At 52.2% G+C, this 25,791-nt stretch overlaps 1 protein-coding gene across 1 annotated transcript; it reads left to right on the forward strand.

The window, feature by feature from the left end:
• The first annotated feature begins 2,801 nt into the window (after positions 1-2,801).
• On the forward strand, positions 2,802-24,919 carry ETNK2 (ethanolamine kinase 2). The gene is made up of 8 exons (XM_084611469.1): positions 2,802-3,324; positions 9,757-10,016; positions 11,067-11,204; positions 16,391-16,533; positions 16,671-16,754; positions 18,100-18,275; positions 21,769-21,842; positions 22,577-24,919. The coding sequence occupies exons 1-8, from the start codon at positions 3,148-3,150 to the stop codon at positions 22,647-22,649; spliced, it is 1,125 nt and encodes a 374-aa protein (XP_084467595.1). The 5' UTR covers positions 2,802-3,147; the 3' UTR covers positions 22,650-24,919.
• Positions 24,920-25,791: the final 872 nt, after the last annotated feature.

A 25,791-nucleotide genomic window follows, 5' to 3' on the forward strand; every position in this document is an offset into this window, starting at 1 on the left:
TCTATGGTGCATGTCCAACGAGGCCTCACTTCAGTCTCCCGAGGGGAGACAAAGGGAAGGTGTCCTTTTAATATCTCCCTCCACTCAACCATACGGACGACTACAGAGCAACATTTGTGTGTTGTGGGAGAGAAGTCTGAGCTTGGAGCAGAGCCAAGACGCACCCGCGCTGAGTGACAAGCACAAACATCTACTGGAAGCTCCTAATCCTAGTCTGTGCACTGTGTCCCCCTCATCAGCTGCTCACTGAACTATCGGCATTGCCTGGGTACACAGTTGGGACGTGGGATAGTTCATAGAATCATAGAATATCAGGGTTGGAAGGGACCTCAGGAGGTCATCTAGTCCAACCCCCTGCTCAAAGCAGGACCAATCCCCAATTAAATCAACCCAGCCAGGGCTTTGTCAAGCCTGACCTTAAAAACCTCAAAGGAGGGAGATTCCACCACCCCAGTAGGTAACACATTCCAGTGTTTCACCACCCTCCTAGTGAAAAAGGTTTTCCTAATATCCAACCTAAACCTCCCCCACTGCAACTTGAGACCATTACTCCTTGTCCTGTCATCTTCTACCACTGAGAATAGTCTAGAACCATCCTCTCTGGAACCACCTCTCAGGTACTTGAAAGCAGCTATCAAATCCCCCCTCATTCTTCTCTTCTGCAGACTAAACAATCCCAGTTCCCTCAGCCTCTCCTCATAAGTCATGTGTCATAAGATAGTCATAAGATAGTTCTCCGACTGCGATCTCCAACTTTCAGGCTCCAGCTAAATCCAAGGGAAAAACGCTTCTCTAGTTTAATGACACTTCTTGCCATTCAGTTCACAGGGCGGCTTTCATTAAATAGCAGCCTCTGTGCAGCAGTAAGGGAGGGTAGGGAGTGGGATCAGGTAACCCCTGAGGAGCAAAAGGGGGTGGTGCTAGGGGCCAGCTTAACTCCTGAGTGCACAGGGAACCAGCGGCAGATGTGTTTTACAGCTCAGTAGATTTGTGTGGAAAAGCTTGCATCCCCCAAAGGATAGGTACCTGCATGGTACAGGGGTACCTCCTGCTCCGTTTCCCCATGCTGGTGGGCTCCTGTGTTAGGTGTGCGTTGTGCTTATGGCAACCTCTTAATAAAGCCAGATCCTAGGGCTGGAGTGTGTCCTGGACAGGCTGCAGAACCCTGCTAGGAAAGGGTGGGGTGGTGTTTTTAACGGGCAGACCACAGGCCAGCTCCTGGGCCACATTCTCACTTCTTTACATCATTTGGGAGGCACAGAGGTGCTGGACAGCATCTAGCTCCCCCCCAGTTTGGCCAGCCCTACCCCATTTCTGTTCCCCCAGTCCCCAAGGGTCATGGCAGGGGAGGACTTTGGGAGAGTTACTCCTGGGTTGGAGAGTGGAGAAGCAGGCCCAGTATATTCAATAAATGGCTGATCTGCTTCTCCATCCTTCACTGGTATATTTCAGCCTCAGCTAAGAAGCTTCATACCTATGCCCCATGGCTGTTTCTGGCTATAGCTTGCAGCTGTAATCTATTAACATTACTTAAAGGGGATATAGGTCAGTAGATTCAAAGGTGTCTCCTAAAACAGCCTTCCCATTTCAACAAAGTCCTTCTGAACCGTCCTGTGGTAACGAAACAGCCCCCTCAGAGCCTTAGGCCTCAGTAATTGACAGGCCCACTTCCTGGCGACCACTCTGCAACAGGCAGAGAGCACTGGCCGGGAGCCCCTGGGGACTGGCAACTGATGAGCATTCACACTTCTGATTGCACTGGACAAGGCAATTAGGCCACACTCAGCCTAGCACAATGGCAGGAGCAATTATGACCGTCCTATTAAAGTGACAGCTCCCCTTCTATTTATAGGCTGGCGGAGGGGGACTCAGCTTCCTGAGGGTAAAGTGACTTTCCTGACGAACTGTGTCCCATTTAGCAAAAAGAAAAGGAGGACTTGTGGCACCTTAGAGACTAACCAATTTATCTGAGCATGAGCTTTTGTGAGCTACAGCTCACTTCATCGGATGCATACTAAGTATGCGTCGTAAGTATGCATCTGATGAAGTGAGCTGTAGCTCAGGAAAGCTTATGCTCAAATAAATTGGTTAGTCTCTAAGGTGACACAAGTACTCCTTTTCTTTTTGCGAATACAGACTAACCCGGCTGTTACTCTGAAACCTGTCCCATTTAGCCGGCTCTAACTGTTGTCTGAGTGCTTTGGAGAGGGCTCTCTTACCCCATGTCCATACTTTCCTTGGATAATCAGGCCAATCCGGACCACGCCAACAGGCAGCAGAGAGCAGCGGCAAAGGAGACGAATTCCTAAATTAGGGTGACCAGATGTCCCCATTTTACAGGGACAGTCCAGATATTCAGGGCTTTTGCTTATATAGGCACCTGTTCCCCCTACCCCCTGAGTTTTCATACTTGCTCTCTGGTCGCCCTGCCCTAAATAGCAGTGAGATGCCACCTTCCCTGCCTTGAATCTTCAACTGTCCTAAAAGTTCCTGTTCCTAAGACTGGCCCTCACTGGGCCAGGGAGCCTTCCCCAGGGGGCAGGGCCCAGAGTAAGCCTGGAGGGGCCGCAGGGTTGTGCGGTGACAGGCCCAGGGCTCCCGCCCACTGAACAACAAGCCCCTGGGCGATGCCGAAATACCTGCGAGGGGCTGCGCCCCTGAGCCCAGACCCCTCTGGGCCGCCCCCACAGTCCTGCCCACGGCCTGCGGCACCAGCGGGGCTCCCCCTGCCAGGCTCCGCCTGCGCCCGGCCCGGCGCACCTGCCCGGAGCGGAGCGGCCCCTCCGCAGTGCGTAGGGCCGGCGGGACGCGGGCGGAGCGGCTCCCCGGCGGCTCGTCCCGGCCGAGCCGCGCAGGGGGGCCCGCCCCGGGGCGGGATGGCGGCGCCGGGGGACCCCGGTGACATCACAATGGTGGCCGGCCCGAGCGCCGGGCTGGGCACGGAGGGGCGGCGGCGGCGGGGCTGACTCATGGGTTCCCGGCGGCGGCGGCGGCGGCTCCTCCCCGCCCAGCCCCTCTCCAGCCCCTGCCCATGGGCCGCTGCCCCAGCGCTCCGCGGCTAGCGGGGGTGGAGTCGCCGGTGCCCGCTCCCCGCCTGCCGCTCCGGCCCGGCAGAGGCCGCGGGTCTGCCCGCGCTGCACGTGGGCCATGGAGGAGAAGCTCTCGGCCGCCGCCGCCGCCGCCGCCGGGCTGCCCGGCCGCCGGGGCCAGCCGGCCGTGCGCTGCCTGGGCATCGCGGTGGACGAGGACAACGTCCGGCCCGGCGCGCTGCGGCTGATCCGCGAGCTGAGACCGCAGTGGGCGCCGGAGCGCGTGAAAACCAAGGTACGGGGCGAGCGTCCCGTCCCCTCCCGGGGGCTGCGAGGGGCCGGGCTGGACCGGCTGCCCCCCGCCGCCGCCCCCGGCCAGCCCGGTTTCCATGGCTCTCGCCCAGGCAGGCGGAAGGGAAACCGCTTGCTGGGGCGAGATCTGGTCTGGGCAGCCGCCTCCCGCAGCACCCCGGGGGCGGTGCAAGTTCGCCTGGGCTCTGGAGCTAGACAAGCCCCTGGAAGGGGCGAGGTTTGCGCCCAGTGACCTGCTCCGGGTCTTTCCTCCCTCGCCGGGGGATGTTGCCGGGCACCTTTTCGCAGCCCCCCCCGTTCCCCCCCCCGGGCGGTCCCAGGGGCGCTAGGGTGGCCGCGAAGAGCTGAGGAGTGACTGGGCGGATTCATATTCCCTGCAGAACTCTGAAATGCCTGTTGCACGTTGGAGATTTTTAAGAGCAGGTTAGAGGGGCACCTGCCAGGGACGCTGGAGGCCAGCGCGCTCCTCCAAGTGGTGGTCCGCGGGCCATCGGCTGCCGGTCTGCCCGCACAGTGGGAAGAACATTGCCAGCCCCCCACCTCAGACAGCTGGAGAAGCAGTGGTCTGGAGAATACCTGGGCCTGCTGTGGGTGCAGGGGGCTGGGCTAGATGACCTCTCGAGGGCCCTTCCAGTCCTGTGATTCTGTGATCCATGAACCCTGGTTCTCCCCAGGCAGAGGCATCGAATCCTTAGAGCCAGAGACCAGGCACTGGGACTCCAAGAATCTGTTCCTGGTTGTGCCACTAACTGGCTTTGCTGCTCTATGCCTCGGTTTCCCCATCTGTAAAATAGGGATGGTAATAGGCACCTGAAGAAGTGGGGTTTTTACCCGCAAAAGCTTATGGCCAAATAAATCTGCCTGTCTTTAAGGTGCCACCAGACTCCTTGTTGTTTTTATAGGGATGGTAATGACACATTGCCTAGCTTAGCTCATCAGTATTTGTAAAGTGCTTTGAGATCCCTGCATGAAAATGTTCTGTAGCTGGGCAGCAAGGGCACAGTACTAGTACAGTATCGATGTAATCTAGCACTCAGACAAGCCCGTGCGCTTATTTCCAGTGTGCCTGGAGCATCCTTAGTAATATATTAGTAGCCCAGAGTCATTTAAATACAAGAAGCTGTGTCAAAATATCTGTGCCAGGGCAGCTGCTAATAGACAGGAGACTCTTGAGTTAAGGCTGTGATCTCTTCAGGGCAGGGGCTGTCTGTCATGTGTTTGTATAGCCCCTTTAGCCCCAGTCTCAGCTGAGCCCTCTAACTGCTACCTATAATACAAAGCGTTCGTAATAAGACTCTTGTCAGCCGTCTTGTATCCATGCGTTGATGTTGTGTTGAACAGCAGATCTTACTTGTGTAAGCCTAAGGGGAAGCCTTAAATCGTAGCCCCAGCTGATGTTACTTTATATTTGTTTGTTTTTTTTTTAACATGGGGAGAGAGACTTTCTTTTTAAAAAAATTTTTTCAAAAAGACCATTTTTTTTATTAAAGAGAGAATTGGAGCAGATCCTTAGCTGGTACATATCAGCACCATGATGGGGTGACGCTGATTTACCCTGCCTAGCTCCATGGTGTCCGAGCCAGCCTCTTAGGTACTGTGCACCACTGCAGATGTTAAAGGCTAAGTCTTTAGAGTGGCCAAGGTCTGCTCGGTGTAGGACCCAGGAAAGCTGGGTAAAGGTGGCTGTACGCCCCCCCGCCCCCCCCCATGCCCACACACAATTCTGGGGCCAGCTGAAGATTGTCCAGCCCCCCAGTGCAAGTAAAAGGAGCCTACAGCTTGCACTCGGTTACGCCCAACTGCAGTGGTCTCCAAGGATCTGGCCCCACCACCAGTGCATCCCCTAGTTCTGCCACTAAGCAGAAAGCATCTCCCTGCAGGGGACTGGAATCATAGAATCATAGAGTCATAGACTATCAGGGTTGGAAGGGACCCCTGAAGGTCATCTAGTCCAACCCCCTGCTCGAAGCAGGACCAATTCCCAGTTAAATCATCCCAGCCAGGGCTTTGTCAAGCCTGACCTTAAAAACCTCTAAGGAAGGAGATTCTACCACCTCCCTAGGTAACACATTCCAGTGTTTCACCACCCTCTTAGTGAAAAAGTTTTTCCTAATATCCAATCTAAACCTCCCCCACTGCAACTTGAGACCATTACTCCTCGTTCTGTCATCTGCTACCATTGAGAACAGTCTAGAGCCATCCTCTTTGGAACCCCCTTTCAGGTAGTTGAAAGCAGCTATCAAATCCCCCCTCATTCTTCTCTTCTGCAGGCTAAACAATCCCAGCTCCCTCAGCCTCTCCTCATAAGTCATGTGTTCCAGTCCCCTAATCATTTTTGTTGCCCTTCGCTGGACTCTCTCCAATTTATCCACATCCTTCTTGAAGTGTGGGGCCCAAAACTGGACACAGTACTCCAGATGAGGCCTCACCAATGTCGAATAGAGGGGAACGATCACGTCCCTCGATCTGCTCGCTATGCCCCTACTTATACATCCCAAAATGCCATTGGCCTTCTTGGCAACAAGGGCACACTGCTGACTCATATCCAGCTTCTCGTCCACTGTCACCCCTAGGTCCTTTTCCGCAGAACTGCTGCCTAGCCATTCGGTCCCTAGTCTGTAGCTGTGCATTGGGTTCTTCCGTCCTAAGTGCAGGACCCTGCACTTATCCTTATTGAACCTCATCAGATTCCTTTTGGCCCAATCTTCCAATTGGTCTAGGTCCTTCTGTATCCTATCCCTCCCCTCCAGCGTATCTACCACTCCTCCCAGTTTAGTATCATCCGCAAATTTGCTGAGAGTGCAATCCACACCATCCTCCAGATCATTTATGAAGATATTGAATAAAACCGGCCCCAGGACCGACCCTTGGGGCACTCCACTTGATACCGGCTGCCAACTAGACATGGAGCCATTGATCACTACCCGTTGAGCCCGACAATTTAGCCAGCTTTCTACCCACCTTATAGTGCATGGACTAGATGACCTCTCGAGGTCCCTTCCACTCCTATGATTCTATGCTGGAGAGCTTCAGGGCATTGTAAGCAAGCTTGATCGCATACTATCAGAGGGGTGCCTGCTTCTCTCTCACCTTAGATGTGATAAGGAGAGCCAGCACAATACATTCAGCGCTGAAGCCCTGTCTGGACTGCAGCAGGTTGGAGATCTATGCTCTGCATTCCAGTATCTTTAAGGCTGTGTTGGCAACACAGAAAGGCCCCTGCTTAAATACTCATGGAGTTACCATCCAATGAAAGAGACAGGAGATGCACGGGAGCACTTTGGGGTGAAGAATGGCTGTGAGAATGTCTGAATAGGCAGGGATGTGTGTGTCACATTCACTCTGCAGTTGACACTTCCGGGAACGTCTCAGGTGGTCTCCTGAGCAGCTGTCCTTGTTCCTGGAAGCTGGAGGAGCTGTGAGATGCTGGGTACGCAGGTCGTCAGCAGTGCTGAAATGAACGTCATGGAATGCCAGCAGGATCAATACCAACAGTCCAATTCACACCCACAGGAAAGATCTGAATGGACTTCAGATCCGAAAATGGAGAAGAACTGAGGCAGAGTTCAGTTTGCCGAAGAGGAAGGGGCTGCTGAGCTAGAACTGCTGGGGGAGTGGGACCTGTCCACAGGAAATTCCTGTTCTCGCCCTCACGTAACCTGGGGCTATTCTATTCCATGTGCAGGGGGCTAGTTTCAGTGGGTCCCACCCTTAGCTGGTATAAATCTGGATAGTTCCAGTGATATCAATGGAACTATGCCGGTTTGTACCAGCTGAGGATTTGGCCCATTGGATCTGAAAGGAGGAGGACAGGGAGAGGCTGAGGGCGAAGACTTTAAGGAAATATGAGTCTTATGGTATTTACTTCTCTCTGGCCTGTGAAGCTCAAATCAGTTTTCTTTTTACTTATAGGGGAAAAGCATATTGTCACCTACAGCGAAGCTACTAAAGCTCCAGATCATGTCCCGGGCAGTGCTGGACAAAGGTAGCATCAGCTTGGGCGGTACGGCACCAGGCTGTGCCCTTGGTGCTGCCGGTTCTGCAACAGCGGGTAGCCTGAGCAATGCCTGCTTTGGGCATGGCATCCCTCCCCTGTGCATCAGGCCATAATGCTGGGCACTGCCCGCCCCGGCAAAACAAGCCCCATCGGATTGCACCCTCAGTGCCACTGTCTCATCAGCACCCAGACTGACTCTGCCCGTCCCATTGCACTCCTGGGCAGCACCAGATCTGCCTTCTGAAAGGCCCAAGGATCCAAGCCTGCATTTCCCACAGCAGGATGGCTCGGTGGGTGGCAAGGATTGCCTTTGCGGGGGCGCCTTGCTCAGCACTGGCTTGCAGCCGGAGCTAGCAGCCCCTCGCTTCTTTCCACAAGCATCAGATTCCCCCAACTTTTAAAAAATCGAAGAGAAAAGTGGCCCTTGGAAACAGCATTAATCTCAACTTAACCCGGGGCTAAGGGTTCCGCTTCGCCCCCATCTCGTTGGCTCCTTTGACTTCCGTGGAGTTACTCCTCATTTACTCCAGTGTGAGTGAGAGGGGAATCAGGCCAATATTTCTTGCCGTCCCCAGACCATCTGGAATGGCCTCCCTTCCCCATCAATCCACACCTCTGTGCGTTTCCTCTGCTTCCCAAGAGAGAGCATAGACAGGAGCATAGAGGGAGAGATCTGCAGGAAGAAGGGTCATTGAGTTGGAGAGGACGGGGGAAGGGGAGAAGACTCCGTGTATCCGGGCATCCAGCCAAGTTAAGGAGAAGCCCGAACAAAACCCTCTTTCCATCTGTGAGGAGCCATCAGATTAGTGACAGAGGCATCCCCAGCAGAGACATCCCCGCTGTCAATGATCAAAGTGCTGTCAATGATCCCTGCGGTTGGTTGGTTTGTTTCATTTGCTCCTCGCTGTGTTTTGTGCCTGAGGCTCTGTGCCAGTTCAGGGATTCTGCCCGCGGGGCAGCTCAGAACCTACAGAGGCCTGAGCCGCGGCCCTCAACACCTCAAGGTGGAACGGTTCTTTTAGCTCTCTTGAGTCGCCAGCCGGAAAACAGCCCAAACCACCCAGCTGTGCCTGGTGCCTTCATCAGCGCCTCCAGCTAGCTGAGAACTTATCACAGCCCCCTCCCCCACCCCACCCCGGTTCGAAACCCTGCTGAGCGCCCCCATTGAACTGGGATCGAGTGTCAGGTTTGTAACTTAACCCAGTGTCATGCTTTGCTACTAAATCTCCAAGCTCCACTTATAAGCCTGGGCCGTATGAGGAGTGCAAGACAGGCCCATGTTTGGGATGCTGTCGAGACCTCCCAAACGTACGTTGTCTTGTGACTGGTGCGTCTCCTGAGGCGAACCGACAAGAAAGGTCTCCAGAGAGAGTGCCCGCTGATCATAACCAAGCTCTTAATTAAACCATGCGGTTCCGTGCGGTGGTGCTGCTGAGACCCCTTCTTTCCTCACCTTGTCCCTTTCCTGTTCTCTGTTGCCCCCACATCTTACTGCAGCCTCTTTTGGCAGGGACCGTGCACAGGTGCACACATTCATTCACAAGCAGCACCCAGAGGGCACAAAACAGAACGGCTCCAGCAATGAGCCAAGTTGCAAGGCGGGGGAGAATCAGACCCGGTATCTTGCAATCTGTCCTTGTAAAGTGCCTAGTGCAACTCGGACACTGTTCAAATAATATTGCGCCACGCTGCGCATTTAACAGCCTCAGCCCATGTGCCCTGAGTCACAACCTCCATCCTGAGCCAAAGGCTGGTGACCTGGCTAGGACTCCGTTCCAAGTGTCTGTGCTGTTCCCTAGTCGGCATTTTGACTGGCGACAGTGGCAGAGAGAGAAAGGGTGGTTGCCTGGGACTCAATTCCCTGCTTCACCACAGACCCCTGTGCGACCTTGGGCAAGTCCCTTAGCTCTCTGGGCCTCAGTTGCCCATCTGTACAATGGAAATAATAGCCCCGCCTCGCCGGGGTGCTGTGAGGATGGTGATAGCAATGCCTAGCTTTTATATAGTGCATTTCATCAGATCTCGGAGCACTTTCCCATGGAGATCGGTTTCATTATCCCCTTTCACAGATGGGAGAACTGGGCAGTTCCTGGCCCAAGCAGGCTGGGCATTGAGCTGGGACTTGAAGGCAGGTGGAGTGCTCTGTCCACTAGACCACACTGCCTGCCTAGGTCAAATCCATTGGAGTGTGAGCCACTCACATGTAATGGTTGTGGCAGCCAGATAAGTACCATGGACAGACTCCTGTGCCAACCTTTGGCTTTTACACTCGGGGCTGTTCGGATTCTACATTAGTGTCTCTTTTCCCCCTTCCCACAGGGCATTCCCCTGCGCACACACTTGTTAATGGCCCCTACGGCCTCGCTGCTTTTCCCCACACCATGCCCTAACCCTCTCCCTCTGTCCCTCCCTCGCCAGCTCTTCACCGATGGCATCACCAACAAGCTCATGGCCTGCTACATGGACGAGGGGATGGCGGACGCGGTCCTGGTGCGGGTCTACGGCCGGAAGACGGAGCTCTTTGTGGACAGGGAAAATGAGCTGAAGAATTTCCAGGTGCTGCGAGCCCACGGCTGCGCCCCCAACCTCTACTGCACCTTCCAAAACGGCTTGTGTTACGAGTTCATGCAGGGGATGGCTCTGGAACCTGAGCATGTGCGGCAGCCACAAATCTTCAGGTGAGTGTGTGTGTGTGTGGTTTGTGCCACGTTTCCTTCCTCCGTGGTCCTGCCTTGGGAGGGGAAAGGCACGTGGGTGGATTGCTATGGGCCTGATTCTGCTATCGGTCTTAGGGTGCTGCATGCAGGGAGTGACGTTTGGGAGAAGCCAAGCCAGATCAGGGAATAGGTTCCTGACACCTCTGCAATGCCCCGTATTGGGCTGCTAGCAGGAACTTGGGTGGGAGGCAGCATAGGGCATCCTTTCTCCCAGCAACCAGAGGCAGCTGCTGGCAGGGGGGTGGGTGTTGCCTTTCTCTTGCAGACTGGCCTTTCGTCCGGCAGATGTGTAGTGCGCACAGCCATTGCAAGCCCCACAGAGGCTGTTCCCCCGAAGTCTCCCATACCATTTGCCTAGATAGAACCAGGACAGCAGCATTCTCTGGTAACTGCAGTCGGCGACCAGATTCCCTGCGCGTGTAAATGCCAGCAGTATTGCCAACTCTCCTGGTTTTCTGACAAATCTCGTAATTTGGGGTGTACTGATTGAAGCCCCAGCTGCTGGAATCAAGTGATCACATCAGAATCTCAGCTTTCATTTAAAAAGAAGTAACTTGTAACCCTCAGGGTTGTTGTGAAGAACTTGAAAACATGATGCAATTGCAACCTGAGGGCTCAGAAACCAGAGAGCAAATCACAGGAACAACAACAACAAAAATTTGGCTTGAAAATCACAAGATGATATTTTAAAAATATCCCATGATTTTTGAATCATTGAGGTTGGCAATGCTGAAATTGGCATTTCTCCAGAGACTTATACCAGCAGAGAATTTGGCCCAGTGAGTTTGGAGATTTTTGAGATGGTACCTTGAAGCTTTTGGAAGTCACGCCACTAAAATGGAGAGAGAATTTAGACACTTTCAGTCTGAATTTTTAACAGTAGGCGCTGGTTTTGTGGGTGCCCAACTTGATGGCCCTGGGCTGTGGCTGACAGAAGGTGCTGAGCATTTCCCATTGACAGAATCTCGAAGTGTAGCCACCTATTATCGCTGCCCGTGTGATTTGTTATAGGTTGATAGCCTGGGAAATGGCCAAAATGCACGCAATTCACGCCAACGGGAGCCTCCCCAAACCCAGCCTGTGGCACAAGATACACAAGTACCTCACCATCATGAAAACTGATCTCATCACCAAGGCATCCAACCCCAGGTAAAGAGAGAGAGAGAACCCAGCAACAAGACTCCTGCTAAGGGCATCCTGTATCCACGCAGTTCTAGCCAGCTGCACTGGGCTCATCTCTAGTCCTGCGTATGGGTTCAGGCAATGCAGCCAGGCAGTTGTGGGAAGGGTAAGTGACATAGAATCATAGACTATCAGGGTTGGAAGGGACCTCAGGAGGTCATCTAGTCCAACCCCTGCTCAAAGCAGGACCAATCCCCAACTAAATCATCCCAGCCAGGGCTTTGTCAAGCCTGACCTTAAAAACCTCAAAGGAGGGAGATTCCACCCCCCACCCAGGTAACACATTCCAGTGTTTCACCACCCTCCTAGTGAAAAAGTTTTTCCTAATATCCAACCTAAACCTCCCCCACTGCAACTTGAGACCATTACTCCTTGTTTTGTCATCTGCTCCCACTGAGAACAGCCAAGCTCCATCCTCTTTGGAACCCCCCTTCAGGTAGTTGAAAGCAGCTATCAAATCCCCCCCTTACTCTTCTCTTCTGCAGACTAAATAATCGCAGTTCCCTCAGCCTCTCCTCGTAAGTCATGTGCTCCAGTCCCCTAATCATTTTTGTTGCCCTCCGCTGGACGCCTTCCAATTTTTCCACATCCTTCTTGTAGCGTGGGGCCCAAAACTGGACACAGTACTCCAGATGAGGCCTCACCAATGTCGAATAGAGGGGAATGATCACGTCCCTCGATCTGCTGGCAATGCCCCTACTTATACATCCCAAAATGCCATTGGCCTTCTTGGCAACAGGGGCACACTGTTGACTCATATCCAGCTTCTTGTCCACTGTCACCCCAGGTCCTTTTCTGCAGAACTGCTGCTTAGCCACTTGGTCCCTAGTCTGTAGCGGTGAATGGGATTGTTCCGTCCTAAGTGCAGGACTCTGCACTTGTCCTTGCTGAACCTCATCAGATTTCTTTTGGCCCAATCCTCCAATTTGTCTAGGTCCCTCTGTATCCTATCCCTACCCTCCAGCGTATCTACCTCTCCTCCCAGTTTAGTGTCATCTGCAAACTTGCTGAGGGTGCAATCCATGCCACCCTCCAGATCATTAATGAAGATATTGAACAAAACCAGCCCGAGGACCGACCCTTGGGGCACTCCACCTGATACCGGCTGCCAACTAGACATGGAGCCATTGATCACTACCCGTTGAGCCCGACAATTTAGCCAGCTTTCTATCCACCTTATAGTGCATTCATCCAGCCCATACTTCATTAACTTGCTGGCAAGAATACTGTGGGAGACTGTATCAAAAGCTTTGCTAAAGTCAAGGAATAACACATCCACTCCTTTCCCCTCATCCACAGAGCCAGTTATCTCCTCATAGAAGGCTATTAGATTAGTCAGGCATGACTTGCCCTTGGTGAATCCATGCTGACTGGTCCTGATCACTTTCCTCTCCTCTAAGTGCTTCAGAATTGATTCCTTGAGGACCTGCTCCATGATTTTTCCAGGGACTGAGGTGAGGCTGACTGGCCTGTAGTTCCCTGGATCCTCCTCCTTCCCTTTTTTAAAGATGGGCACGACCTTAGCTTTTTTTCAGTTGTCCGGGACCTCCCCCGATCGCCATGAATTTTCAAAGATAATGGCCAATGGCTCTGCAATCACAGCCGCCAACTCCTTTAGCACTCTTGGATGCAACACATCCGGCCCCATGGACTTGTGCTCGTCCAGCTTTTCTAAATCGTTCTGAACCACTTCTTTCTCCACAGAGGGTTGGTGGTCTCCTCCCCATGCTGTGCTGCCCAGTGCAGTAGTCTGGGAGCTGACCTTGTTCGTGAAGACAGGCAAAAAAAGCATTGAGTACATTAGCTTTTTCCACATCCTCTGTCACTAGGTTGCCTCCCTCATTCAGTAAAGGGCCCACACTTTCCTTGACTTTCTTCTTGTTGCTAACATACCTGGAGAAACCCTTCTTGTTACTCTTAATATTTCTTGCTACCTGCAACTCCAAGTGTGATTTGGCCTTCCTGATTTCACTCCTGCATGCCCGAGCAATATTTTTATACTCCTCTCTGGTCATTTGTCCAATCTTCCACTTCTTGTAAGCTTTTTTTTTGTGTTTAAGATCAGCAAGGATTTCACTGTTAAGCCAAGCTGGTTGCCTCCCATATTTACTATTCTTTCTACACATCGGGATGGTTTGTCCCTGTAACCTCAATAAGGATTCTTTAAAATAAAGCCAGCTCTCCTGGACTCCTTTCCCCGTCATGTTATTCTCCCAGGGGATCCTGCCCATCAGTTCCCTGAGGTTGTCAAAGTCTGCTTTTCTGAAGTCCTGGGTCCATATTCTGCTGCTCTCCTTTCTTCCCTGTGTCAGGATCCTGAACTCGACCATCTCATGGTCACTGCCTCCCAGGTTCCCATCCACTTTTGCTTGCCCTACTAATTCTTCCCGGTTTGTGAGCAGCAGGTCAAGAAGAGCTCTGCCCCAGTTGGTTCCTCCAGCACTTGCACCAGGAAATTGTCCCCTACACTTCCCAAAAACTTCCTGGATTGTCTGTGCACCGCTGTATTGCTCTCCCAGCAGATATCAGGGTGATTGAAGTCTCCTATGAGAACCAGGGCCTGCGATCTAGTAACTTCCGTGAGTTGCCGGAAGAAAGCCTCGTACTCCTCATCCCTCTGGTCCGGTGGTCTATAGCAGACTCCCACCACGACATCACCCTTGTTGCTCACACTTCTAAACTTAATCCAGAGACTCTCGGGTTTTTCTGCAGTTTCATACCAGAGCTCTGAGCAGTCATACTGCTCCCTTACATACCATGCAACTCCTCCACCTTTTCTGCCCTACCTGTCCTTCCTGAACAGTTTATATCCATCCATGACAGTGCTCCAGTCACGTGAGTTATCCCACCAAGTCTGTGTTATTCCAATCACGTCATAATTCCTTGACTGTGCCAGGACTTCCAGTTCTCCCTGCTTGTTTCCCAGGCTTCTTGCACTTGTGTATAGGCACTTGAGATAACTTGCTGTTTGTCCTGCTTTCTCAGTATGAGGCAGGAGCCATCCCCTCTTGCGCTCTCCTGCTCGTGCTTCCTCCCAGTATCCCACTTCCCCACTTACCTCAGGGCTTTGGTCTCCTTCCCCCGGTGAAGCTAGGTTAAAGCCCTCCACACTGAACTTAACTGGAACTGGGCAAAACCAGAGTGAAAAAACCAGGCAACAGGCAAAGCCCTTGCTGGGGTTTGTCACAAACCTAAAATTCACAACAGGTTTGTCCAAAGATTCAGAGAGGTCAGTAAAACATTCAGCTTAGCTCCGGGGAGTCAGGCCAGTCCAGGGATTGGGCAAAACCAGGCCAAGTTTTGGGTTGAAACCATGTAACTCTGAGACTCTGACCTGAAACAAGACACAATTTTGAGGGCTTTGGTTGCGTTTGGGGGCTTGTTTGAATCCCCAAACTGCAGGGAAGGCAAAACACGTGAGCTAAAAATGCAAGGAAAGAAAGGTGAACATCAGAACTGAACTGCTGAGTGTGGCAGAGCTCTAGACGTAACGTGGGGTGGCGTTTGTCAGCGGAGCAGCTGACACAATTACAGCAAGGTTTGAAATTTGTCATGTTAAGGAGCAAACCAAGGTGGGCCCTTCCATAACGCAACAGGGAAACATGGTCTAAATATAGCTATGGTCTGTCTACTCTACAAGATTGGCCAATTTTTGTATCTGGGCCCACCGACAAGCAGACTTCCCAGTATAGATGAGACCGCACGGGAGAATGAACCTGGTTGAAATGGGAGATCTCTCTCAACACTTAACTCTCGGATTACACTGCCCAGCCTTTGCTCTGAGTTGCCTTGGAGAGACCTTCGCTGTGTCACAGACAAAGACTTTGGAGCGATCAAAGTGGAGACAACTTCGATTGTAAGCTCTCTGGGGCAGGGACTGTCTTGTTGTTCTGTGTCTGTACTGCGCCTAGCACAGTGGGGTCCTGGGCCATGACTAGGATTCCTCTGTTACTAGCAGTAATAACTCCCAGGAAAATCACCCCAGCTGGGATTAAACTGGGACCTGAGCCCCACTTACACTGGGCATTGATCCCAATTATGTGGGCTGATTTTACACCTAGTTCAGGGTAAATAGGGGTTAAACCAGGGGCCCTTGTAGCTCCAGTACACTGGCTTTAAAACCATCATAGGCCTAACGCTGTTTTTCGGTGATCCAGACAATGCACGTTTAAAACCAGTCCATCTAATGTCCAGTGCAGACAAGGCCTCAAGGGAGATTTAATCCATTCCAGGTGGGTGGATCTAGAGGAAGTCTCAACCTGCGTCAGGATCCACCTACTTGGACGCCATCAGTACCCATAAACAGTGAAGGTGAATGAACTAGGTGGCACACAGAGTGCATTAAATGGCCAGTTAGATTTAATTATTAACTAGTTCATTTTTTTGGTATCACCGGGTTGCTTGAGGTTATTAATACAACATGTGTCACTGTGGGGTCTTGAAAAATCCCGTTGTCCTTGTGGCTCTGGGCCTGGGAGCTCAGGGAACTGAACCATCATTTTGATCCACATGGACCCTTTGAAGGCAAATTGCTATGAGAGTCTTCTGCTCCTGATTTGACTGATCTGATTGTTGCTGGTTTGTGCCCTATATGTGAGACGGGTTTGAGTCTTGGTCTAGTTCCCTGTGGGACAGGGTTTTACATCACCAAAACCACCAGTGCAATTGAGCTCACTTGTTAGCAAACTCCACCTAGAGGCTAAAGAGTCAGCGGGGCACGGAGATAGAATTATCCTTTTTCCGCCTAGAGAGAGTACATCCACATCACCATGGAGGCACGTTGATAGGATAACATGGGGAAGCTTCTGCTGCTTGATTTGTCCCTGCTCTGAGGCTAAGTAGAGGATCCCAATCTCCAGGACTGTCAAGCCATTCACCGCTGCTGAGTATCAGAACTTGAAAGTGCATGGCTCCCAGCCTGGTGTTTAGTCCCCATTGATCTTCCAGTGAACAAAGAGGTTTTTGCTGGACCAAGTACCCATGCGATGTGATTCTCCAAGACTGTGCTGCCCTAGGAGATCTGCCCGCGCGCGCTCGCTCTCTCTCTCCAGTTATTGAATGTTACTGAGCTTTGCATTATTTAAAAAAATAACCCACATTTGAAAAGAAACTTACTGTGCATGGACATGACCTCACATCCTTTTCTCCCCTAGGTTCCGTCAGGAAGTGCCCAGTCTGGAGGTGCTGGAGCAAGAGGTTGCCTGGCTGAAGGAATCTCTCTCCCAGCTGGGCTCTCCCATTGTGCTGTGCCATAATGACCTGCTGTGCAAAAACATCATCTACAACGAGACCGAAGGTTTGTTCCATTCCTGTCCAGTGCACACGAGCTTTGCACACGTGTCCCTTCCCCTGATGGTGGCTTCCAAGGGGTACAAGGATGCTTGAAGAACCAGAGGCGTCTACTCTAACCGCTCCCCGTTTTGCCTTCCACAGGGCACGTGCGGTTCATAGACTACGAATACGCTGGTTACAATTACCAGGCTTTCGACATTGGGAACCACTTTAATGAATTTGCAGGTGAGTCAAGCTCCCCTGCCCCCTTCTTTCCCTAGCCTGAAAGCTGGGCCCCTCAGTTTGGTGGAATGTTTCCCTTTGGCCATGTTTACTTACAGGGTAACTGATGAGGATATTTCATTAATGTAAGTAACTGTAGGAAACATTCCTTCCTCTCCCCATGTGTAGCCCCAAGTGCAGGTAATATTTATGTATGTCGATAGCCATTTCAGCTTGTACTGTGTAGCCTTCAGCTCTCACAAGCTAAGTAGGGTTGGACCAGGTCAGCACTGGGCGTGGAAACCTCTAAGAGGATTTGGAGGAAGTGTTGTGGGTGATTCAGTATTTGGTCCTTCTCCCTTCAAGTGACTACTGAGTCAAGAGCCACGTTCGGGGGGATTGTGCTGGTGGAGTTGCCAGCACCTTTCAAATGAGACCTAAAACTGAGATCCTGGCCACTTGTGGGCATTAAAGTTGCCATGGCAATAACATCAGAGTGCCTGGGTCATTCTGTTCTGCCTACCCGATTTCCCAATGTGGTCTCTGTTGGCTTCTCTCCCAGCCCTAAACTTCTGAGCAGCGTTGCTGCACGTGGTTGAATGAATAGCTGCCACGTTCCTCTCCAGAAGAGTCTACAGGAAGTTACTCCTTGCACTTGGAAGACAAAAGGGGTTGTAGATGTACCAGTAATTTTTACCTTGAAGACTTAGGCAGGATTATTGCAGCCTGAAGCACAAACCCACACTGAAATTTTTAAGTCCCCTTCTGTGCGCCACTGCTGAGAGCAAACAGTAAAAGAGATCAAATCCAGGCTCATGCATGACAAGGTGCTCATGGGCCGGACTAGATCTAGGGGGAAGGGGGGCTTGGTATGTATCGTGGCTCCCTGTTGTTTCCTAATTCAGTGGCCTTTCTCAGAGATCATCCCAAATTATTTTAAAGCCTCTGAAGAACTTCTAGGAGTAAAATTCACATGGAGCGCAGGGAAGATTAGGAATCAGCTCATGTGCCCTGGAGAGGGAAATTACATTTAGATTGTAACTTCAGGGCCAAAATCCCAGCGCCAGAGAGGGATGGATAGGACCCACTTGCTAACAGGATCTTGTAACAAGTAGATAGGATCAGTGTACTTGCACCCCATCCCTAGCTCTGGGGAAATACCTTGTCTTCCACTAGAATGGCCCTGGACTTGCATAGTGTTTTTCTCCCAGGGGCTGGTCCAACAGCAGTTGAAAGATTCCCACTGACTTCAATGGGCTGTGGTTCATGGCCTGGGAGAGCCCATCTTCATCAGCACTTTGCCCTAGAGGAGCTGCCTTGTTCTCCTTGTCCGCCTCCAGTCCTCCTAATTGCTAGCTTCTGTTTGCAGGCGTGAACGAGGTGGATTACAGCCTATATCCCAGCAGAGACACCCAGCTGCAGTGGCTGAGACATTACCTGCAAGCCTACAAGCAACTGAGCCGGGAGAACCAGGGAAGCGGAGGGGGAGTCATCTCTGACCAGGAGCTGGAGACCCTCTACGTGCAAGCGAACCAGTTTGCTTTAGTGAGTGGGCGCCCGGCGGGGCGGTGGGAGGAGGCAGGGCTGACCAAGTGATGTGCGCTGGGGCGGGGGTTCTGAATATACTGAACCCACGGGAGAATTGATTGTTGGGGAATAGAAGAGGTATATTTACCATCCACTGGAGCATGTTCTTCTCTGACAGGCAAGACCCAGGGCTCTTGGGTGGGAGAGTTAATCTGCCCTGAAATGCACTCTGGGATTCAGTTACGGGAGTGGACAGGGAGAGGAAATAGGATCTGGTCCGGTGGCTCAAAGACACTGAAATTCTTCACTGTGCCTGTGTGTCCGCTCTGCGTTTAACATCGCTGCAGCCCCAGGCCCAGGAGTGAACCAACTCCGTCCTCATGGTCCTGGAGCTCCACCGTTCATGAAAGGAACATAGGAATTGCCGTACCTGACTAGAGTAATGGTCCAGGAGCAGTAGCTCGGCAGCAGTTCTGCAGAAAAGGACCTAGGGGTTACAGTGGACGAGAAGCTGGATATGAGTCAACAGTGTGCTCTTGTTGCCAAGAAGGCCAATGGCATTTTGGGATGTATATGTAGGGGCATTGCCAGCAGATCGAGGGACATGATCGTTCCCCTCTATTCGACATTGGTGAGGCCTCATCTGGAGTACTGTGTCCAGTTTTGGGCCCCAAACTACAAGAAGGATGTGGAAAAATTGGAAAGCGTCCAGTGGAGGGCAGCAAAAATGATTAAGGGGCTGGAGCACATGACTTATGAGGAGAGGCCGAGGGAACTGGGATTGTTTAGTCTGCGGAAGAGAAGAATGAGGGGGGATTTGATAGCTGCTTTCAACTACCTGAAGGGGGGTTCCAAAGAGGATGGATCTAGACTGTTCTCAGTGGTAGCAGATGACTGAATGAGGAGTAATGGTCTCAAGTTGCAGTGGGGGAGGTTTAGGTTGGATATTAGGAAAAACTTTTTCACTAGGAGGGTGGTGAAGCACTGGAATGGGTTCCCTAGGGAGGTGGTGGAGTCTCCTTCCTTAGAAGTTTTTAAGGTCAGGCTTGACAAAGCCCTGGCTGGGATGATTTAGTTGGGGGTTGGACTAGATGACCTCCCGAGGTCCCTTTCAACCCTGATAGTCTATGATTCTATGGTTCCATGGCCAGCACCAGATTCTTTAGAGGGAGATGCAAGAAACCCTAGAATTAAAGTTCTCCAGCGGAGGGAAGGGAACTGCTGTGGAAGCAGAGAGGGAACAGATGTGATGGATCAGATCTTGCTAAAGAGCTCAGTAGGTTGAGCACGTGTTGGTTTTTTTTGTTTTTGTTTTTTTGTTTGTTTATTTGAAGATCTAGGCGCAGTGGTACGTTCAGAGCTGTTAGAGGCCTGGTCCAATGTACATCAGCAGAGTCTGCCTGCCTAGCTGGAAGTCCTTCATGTTATTAAGTTCCTCCGACAATAAGGCAGATCCTCTCTTGGAGTCAGATGGCCAAGAGCTCTGAGTGCCACTTAATTCCTCAGGAATCCAGACCTAATGCCACCACTGACTTTGAGCAGAGTGCTCAGTGGGGGAGAGCACTGGATGGAGCAGCCAGAGGCCCTTCCCTGATCGCTTTTCCCCCCAGCCATCGTGGTTCTCTACTGCCTTCCACCTTGTGTAACATTTACAACTCGTAGGTACCTGTTGTTCAGGGGTTAACAGCATCGCCGGCCTCAGGCACTCCAGAAATCATGAGAATGGCTTTGACAAGCAGGTCACCTTTTCGAGTTTTTCCTCTGCAACCACACACACACACACACCCCCTTTCTCTCTTTCAAGTGAAAGCCGACATTCCCATGCAGTCTCTTGATGGGGTTTCCCACCAGCTATCACAAAAGTGCTGTTAAAACCACAGGAGTTGGCAACACTGGACCATGAACCTAGCCTGTGGGCTTGCTTTATGGTTTGCAGAGTTGCGAGAAAGAGCAGGCCCCCCCAGAAGCCACAATCAGGCTCTGGGTTGAATTACAGCTCTTCTCCTGCCACTGAGGAGGGGCAGTGGAGGAAATCAGGCCAGGCAGTGGGTGGCTTCCTCTCTTCCCCCTGCCCTGCTTGAGGAGCTATCCCACAAGTAGCAGAGCTTACATGGGATCCAAGACTCTGTGTCACTTTGAGATTTCCCAAAGGGCTACGAACCCATTTAGACACCAAAATAAGCGGCCAGGTTTTTGAGAGAGACCTGCACGTTGGGGTTAGCCACTTGAAAATCTGGCTCTGAGCTCTTTCTCGGTGAGCATAAAGACACATCTGACTGGGTGGTCTCAGGTTGCCAGGCTGATGGACAGACGGCGGTGCCCTGTTAGCCATTATCTTGTGCATCCTCTGCCGGACAGCAAGAATCCCAGAAAACTGGCTGTCAGCCGTGCACATGGGGCAGGAGGAGCCCTGGAAATTTAGAGCCAGATTCTCAGCTGGTACAAACAGGTGACGTCAATGGAGCTGCACTGACTTACACCAGCTGAGAAATGTTCTGGCCTATAGTTTCTGAGGACCGGAGTTTCTGTCCTCTATGGCAGCAAGACTGGGAGAGCTCAAGGAAGAAGTTTTTGCACTGGTAGCCACCTGCTCATAAGCTGGAGAAGAGAGGTGGCCACATCTTCCATGAGACAGGAGGCCAAAATAACGAGTGATGCGCTTTGACTGTAGGTCAGTGGGGTACTAACAACAGGTGAGCAAAGACTGCAGTGACCTGTTGGCCTGAACCTGGGCCAGAGCCCGCTGAGCCCTGGAATACAAGGAAATCTGACTTTGCCAAGGTTACTTACATAAAATCTCCAGAGAGAGCAATGACCCTGTTGGAGCTGCTACAGCGACCTTTGAACCGAGCCGCTAGAGGGGAATTTACCTTAGCTGAGAGCCAGGCAGTAAACAACTTCAGACCTATCCATCGTGATAAGGAAGCCGAGGGCTTGTGGAGCTAGTTGCCTGTATTTTAACTCCGAAACATTTAGAGAAGAATTGTCAGTGGACACGTTAGGGAACATGCTCTTGCTATTTCAAACATGCAGGGGTAGGGGACCATCCTAGAGGTGCTGTGACCCAGGTGCTGCCAGCCAAGGATGGATCAAACCCAATGCTGTCCCACTCGGAGGGACCAGGTGGTAACATTCCCTTCCCCCTACCCCGTGCAAGGAAGGGGATAATATTTCGCTTACTTATGACTGTAAGATCTTTGGGGCAGGGACAGCCCTTTTGTTCTGTGTTTGTACAGCACCTAGCACAACGGGATCCTGCTCCATAAAAACGTCACACAGATAATCGTTAATAAGACAGGAGCTGACTGTTCATTAGCATTAAAAAGCTCATGGGCCAGATCCCCAGCTGACTGCAAATCAGCATAGATTCATTGAAGCCAGTGGAGCTGACTTAAACCAGCTGAGGATCTGGCCCTGAGTGCTGGGAGAAGCGGGTGACATGAAAGGCTTTATCGTCCCGCAGTGGTATGGGAAGCTCTAGGCAGGTTCCTGATTCTTCTCTCTGTTGCAGGCCTCTCATTTCCTTTGGGCATGCTGGGCCCTGATCCAGGATAAATATTCCACCATAGACTTTAACTTCTTCAGGTGAGCAGGTCCCTGCAGCAGGGCTGGTGGTGGGTAGGGCTTCCCCTTTGCCACGGCACAAGCAGGCTGCCACGCTACTTCTGCACCCAGGCTGGCATGAATTCCTCTCTTGTTTTGGCTGCGGTGATCGGCACCGAGGTCCTCGTTGGATCCGTGGGTCACTGCAGCACCCAGACAGAGCACGTGGGGAGGTGCAGTGTGATGGGATGTGTAACGCGGCAGGGATCGACGCTGGGACCCATGGATCCTAACAGGATTGCCGCTCCAACCTGGGCTAAAAGACACACCTCTGTTAGCCCGAGCTGCAGCAGGCTCTTCAGATACGTAGCCCAGCCCCAGATTGCCACGGTGTTACGGACACCCAGTGTATCAGCATTCTGCTGCAAGCACAGGAGAACGCAGTGAGCCCCAGGAAGACAGGGCTGCCCCTTGATCTGTTATCTCCTGCAGAGTTTGGACCAGAAATTGCTAGAATGAAGGCAGACCATCTCTCTCCAATCCCATCTAGCTCCTTACCCAACAGCTCAAGCAATCAGGATTCCAGCATTTCCCCTTGGAGATTATTCCACACCTTAAATCGCCCCTCTCCTTCATTGCAGCAGACGTGAGTAAGCAAGGCCGTGGGCTTCACCCTTGAAAGGAAGTGAGGGGAAGTCCCCGTAGCACTGACAGGGTGGAGGCAGTCAGATGTTCCCACTCTCTTGTGTAAGATCTGTCTCTGTCTCTCTTCACAGGTATGCAAGGCTAAGATTTAAACAGTACTTCAAGGCAAAGTCTGTGGTGACAGCCCTGGAGATGCCAAAATGACGTCTCAAGGCTGCTTCAGGGCCACAAGATTCCCCATTATTTTCTCCTGCACGAGTCAGCTGCTGCCATGACCTCAGACCTCAGTCAGCCACTGGCTAGTGGAGGGGGCAGATAGTCTGGAGGGAGAGGGGGAAGGGGAAAGAAGACTTTCTGGGAAGCCAAAGATTAAACGAAGCCCCTGGAGCACAGTTATCCCATCTCTGGATTTAGCCCCATGGTTGATTTTGCTGATGGTGCCATTCCGGGGAATGACGACAGGCCTTGGCTGCTGGCAAGACACTTGGTTCCAAGACTGGAACGTGAGACATTCAGGAAGGCCATGAGCTCAGCTGGACTTAAAGATTTCGGGACTGCCTTGCAGATTAGTATCGCCTTAAGATTGGAGCTGTGTTCCTTGGGCCGGGTGACCCGGCAGGTATGTGCTTTACTGAAACAAACCGTGCTGCTGTTTGGTGTCACATCCTCCACAGGGTATGGGGAATTCTGCTCAGTCAATCCTGTCTCAGGTGGGGATGGGGCTGACTCTGTGCCTCTCACCCCCACAACTCCCTTCTGCCCCACACTGTGAGGGGCTGGCTCTAGACCCCTCCCCCTTTATTTCTGAATGCACACTTAGGGCTTACACAAGGTGGCCTGCACAGGTCTGCAGTCAGAGGGTCTGGAGAAGGGTCTGCTGCTAGGCCCATGGGAGAAAAAGGGGGGCCTTAATCATAGAGGTCACAGCAGCTGGCAGTGACCTCTCCACCCTCACCACTCAGCGTTGTGTTTGCCTAAGTATCCCGAGGAGGAGTTGAAGATCCCGACTATGAAGAATGGTCCCGCGTGCCCAAAATAAACTTCTCTTCCCAAATAGGGCTGCTCACCTGGTGCCTTGTCCCACAGCTGGGTGTCCTGGAGACGTGGCCGAGGCTGCACGTACCCCTTCCCTCCCACTCCCCCATCCAGCACACTCCTCCGGCAGTGAGGACAGCATGTAACTTGCTATAAAGCACAGCTGGCCCCAAGCTGCTAAGTTTAGATATGAACTTTCCCTGAATTTGGGGAGCACGTTGGGAACTGGAGTTTGCTTAGCTCAGTAGAACCAGATCCCCGAATCTGGCTTGGAATCTCCCTTTAACACTACCCAGGACATGGTATGTTTGGGGTGTGGGTGCTGTGCAGTCAGCTTCCACTGGACCCCCCCAAATACTTTCCTAGGTGTGTGGTTTTGCACAAGCTTTTTCTTTTGCCTCAGATCCATGGGGCCACGCACTCTGGTCTCCTCACAGTGTTTCCACCAGCCCAGGGACTGCTGTACCCCACAGCTCCCTGAGACATGTAACGAGTCTGCAGGAGAAGCAGATAGAAAAGGTACAACCCCCGCCCTCTCCTTGTGACTGCTAATTCCCCCCACACACACATTCTCAGTGCCTGAGTCATTCGTGCCCCGCACCTTTATGCCGGCCTTGCTGGCAGAAAGGGGCCATAAGCCCCTGACGTGCGGGAAGAGCACAACAGGGCTCACGGCAGCAGCAGGGGTCGCGCTGGCGGAACCAATGGCCCTGGCTGTGCAGTGGGCCCGGAGGTCCTAGTGAGGGCACCTCGGCTTTGCCTGGGTGGCTGGGACCACCCCTGACGGCGCGAGCATCAGGAATGTGGAGCTCAGTGAGAGCCAAAGCGGGTATGTCTACGGGCGCTGGGAAGCGCACCCCCAGCTCCAACTGCTGGGGAGCTGTGCGGCCAGTGCTGATCCTTTGAGCCTTGTGCAGCAGCTGGGAGTACCCCGTTTATTCTGGCAGAGGGTTAACCAGGGCAATATCAGATTCTACTGCAGACCAGAGCCTACAATGGGTGCTATAACCTGGGGGAGAGGGTGTGCGTTGCAAAATAGGCATGTTTCTCCCAGTTGGATGCCAAGCCAGCATCCCATGTGCTGCTTAGTGGCTGGTTTTGCAGGGGTTAACCTTGCTCCCTTCATCGGGCCCACGGGCTGGCTGAGCACTCCAGCTGCATTCCCCCCCCCCCGTCGGCTCAAGTTGTCAGGGCAGCCGCAGACTGCTGGCGTAGGGCCCGTTCAGCCTGTTGTCCCCCTGCCCTGCTCTGTCCTGTGCTTCGATACTTGTGGTTCAAATCTACGCTGATTGGTGTCTGCAATTACCCGTGGTGTTAAACAGCTGTGCCTTCTGCCAGGAGAACGAGCGCGGAAGAACAAATCTCGCATCCTTACCCTGCAAGAGCCAGTATGTCTGGTATTGTCTCAAACGGTGATAATAAAACGCTGCTGTTGTCTGGATCTTAGTGGAAGGAGGCTCTTTAATAACAGAGGGTAGGGGCTGCGCTTAGGGCCCCCATCTGCAACACCATGTGGGGGCCTGGTTCCCACTCCTCTGGGTCTCAGGTGCCTGGCTGACAGGCAGGAGGGGTGTATGGCCGCTTAGGAGACTCCGCCATGAACCCACTTCTGGAGTGAGATGCCTCATGCAGGTCAGCGTCCCTTTCTCATGAAAAACCAGCGTGAGAAAGGATCTCCTCCCATCAAGAACAAATCCTGTCAAACTAACCTGATAGCTTTCTTTGACGGGGTAACCAGCCTTGTGGATAGGGGGGAAGCGGCAGATGTGGTCTATCTTGACCTTAGTAAGGCTTCTGACGCTCTCTCACATGACCTTCTCATAAACAAACTAGGGAAATACAACCTAGGTGGAGCTACTGTAAGCTACTATAAGCTACAACCTATGAGGGAAGATTGAAAAAATTCAGTTTGTTTAGTCTGGAGAAGAGAAGACTAAGGGGGGGACATAACAGTTTTCAAGTACGTAAAAGATTGTTTGCCTGGGGGGTCAGTGAAGCGGGTTCCAATCCTTCCTATGTTGGTGGCTGTGTGCGCCCTCGGGTGCTGAGTGGCTCAAACATGGGCTGTGTTCTCCAAGGGGGTCTGCTGTGCCCAAAATAGAGTTGCAGGTTATTAAAAATATTTTAGTGGACAGCACTTCTGTCACACTTACACTCCACCAGCTAACACACTCCAGCCTGCCTGGTTAGGGACAAGCCCCCACACTGCATCCTTCTGAGCATAGACTTGAACTAGGCTTTCCCACACCCCATGCATAGGCCTTAACCAACATGCTAGAGAGTCTTTCCTGGCTAAGGTCTCCCAATCTCT

Source organism: Lepidochelys olivacea (genome assembly GCF_965140295.1).
Source record: "Lepidochelys olivacea isolate rLepOli2 genome assembly, chromosome: 21".
Taxonomy (NCBI): domain Eukaryota; kingdom Metazoa; phylum Chordata; order Testudines; family Cheloniidae; genus Lepidochelys; species Lepidochelys olivacea.

Excerpts from the sequence above, each read along its gene's own strand:
- ETNK2 (XM_084611469.1), top strand. The coding sequence starts at position 3,148 with ATGGAGGAGAAGCTCTCGGCCGCCGCCGCCGCCGCCGCCGGGCTGCCC. Across the intron at positions 10,017-11,066 it reads CGGCAGCCACAAATCTTCAG|GTTGATAGCCTGGGAAATGG; the intron begins GTGAGTGTGTGT and ends GATTTGTTATAG. Across the intron at positions 11,205-16,390 it reads ACCAAGGCATCCAACCCCAG|GTTCCGTCAGGAAGTGCCCA; the intron begins GTAAAGAGAGAG and ends TTTCTCCCCTAG.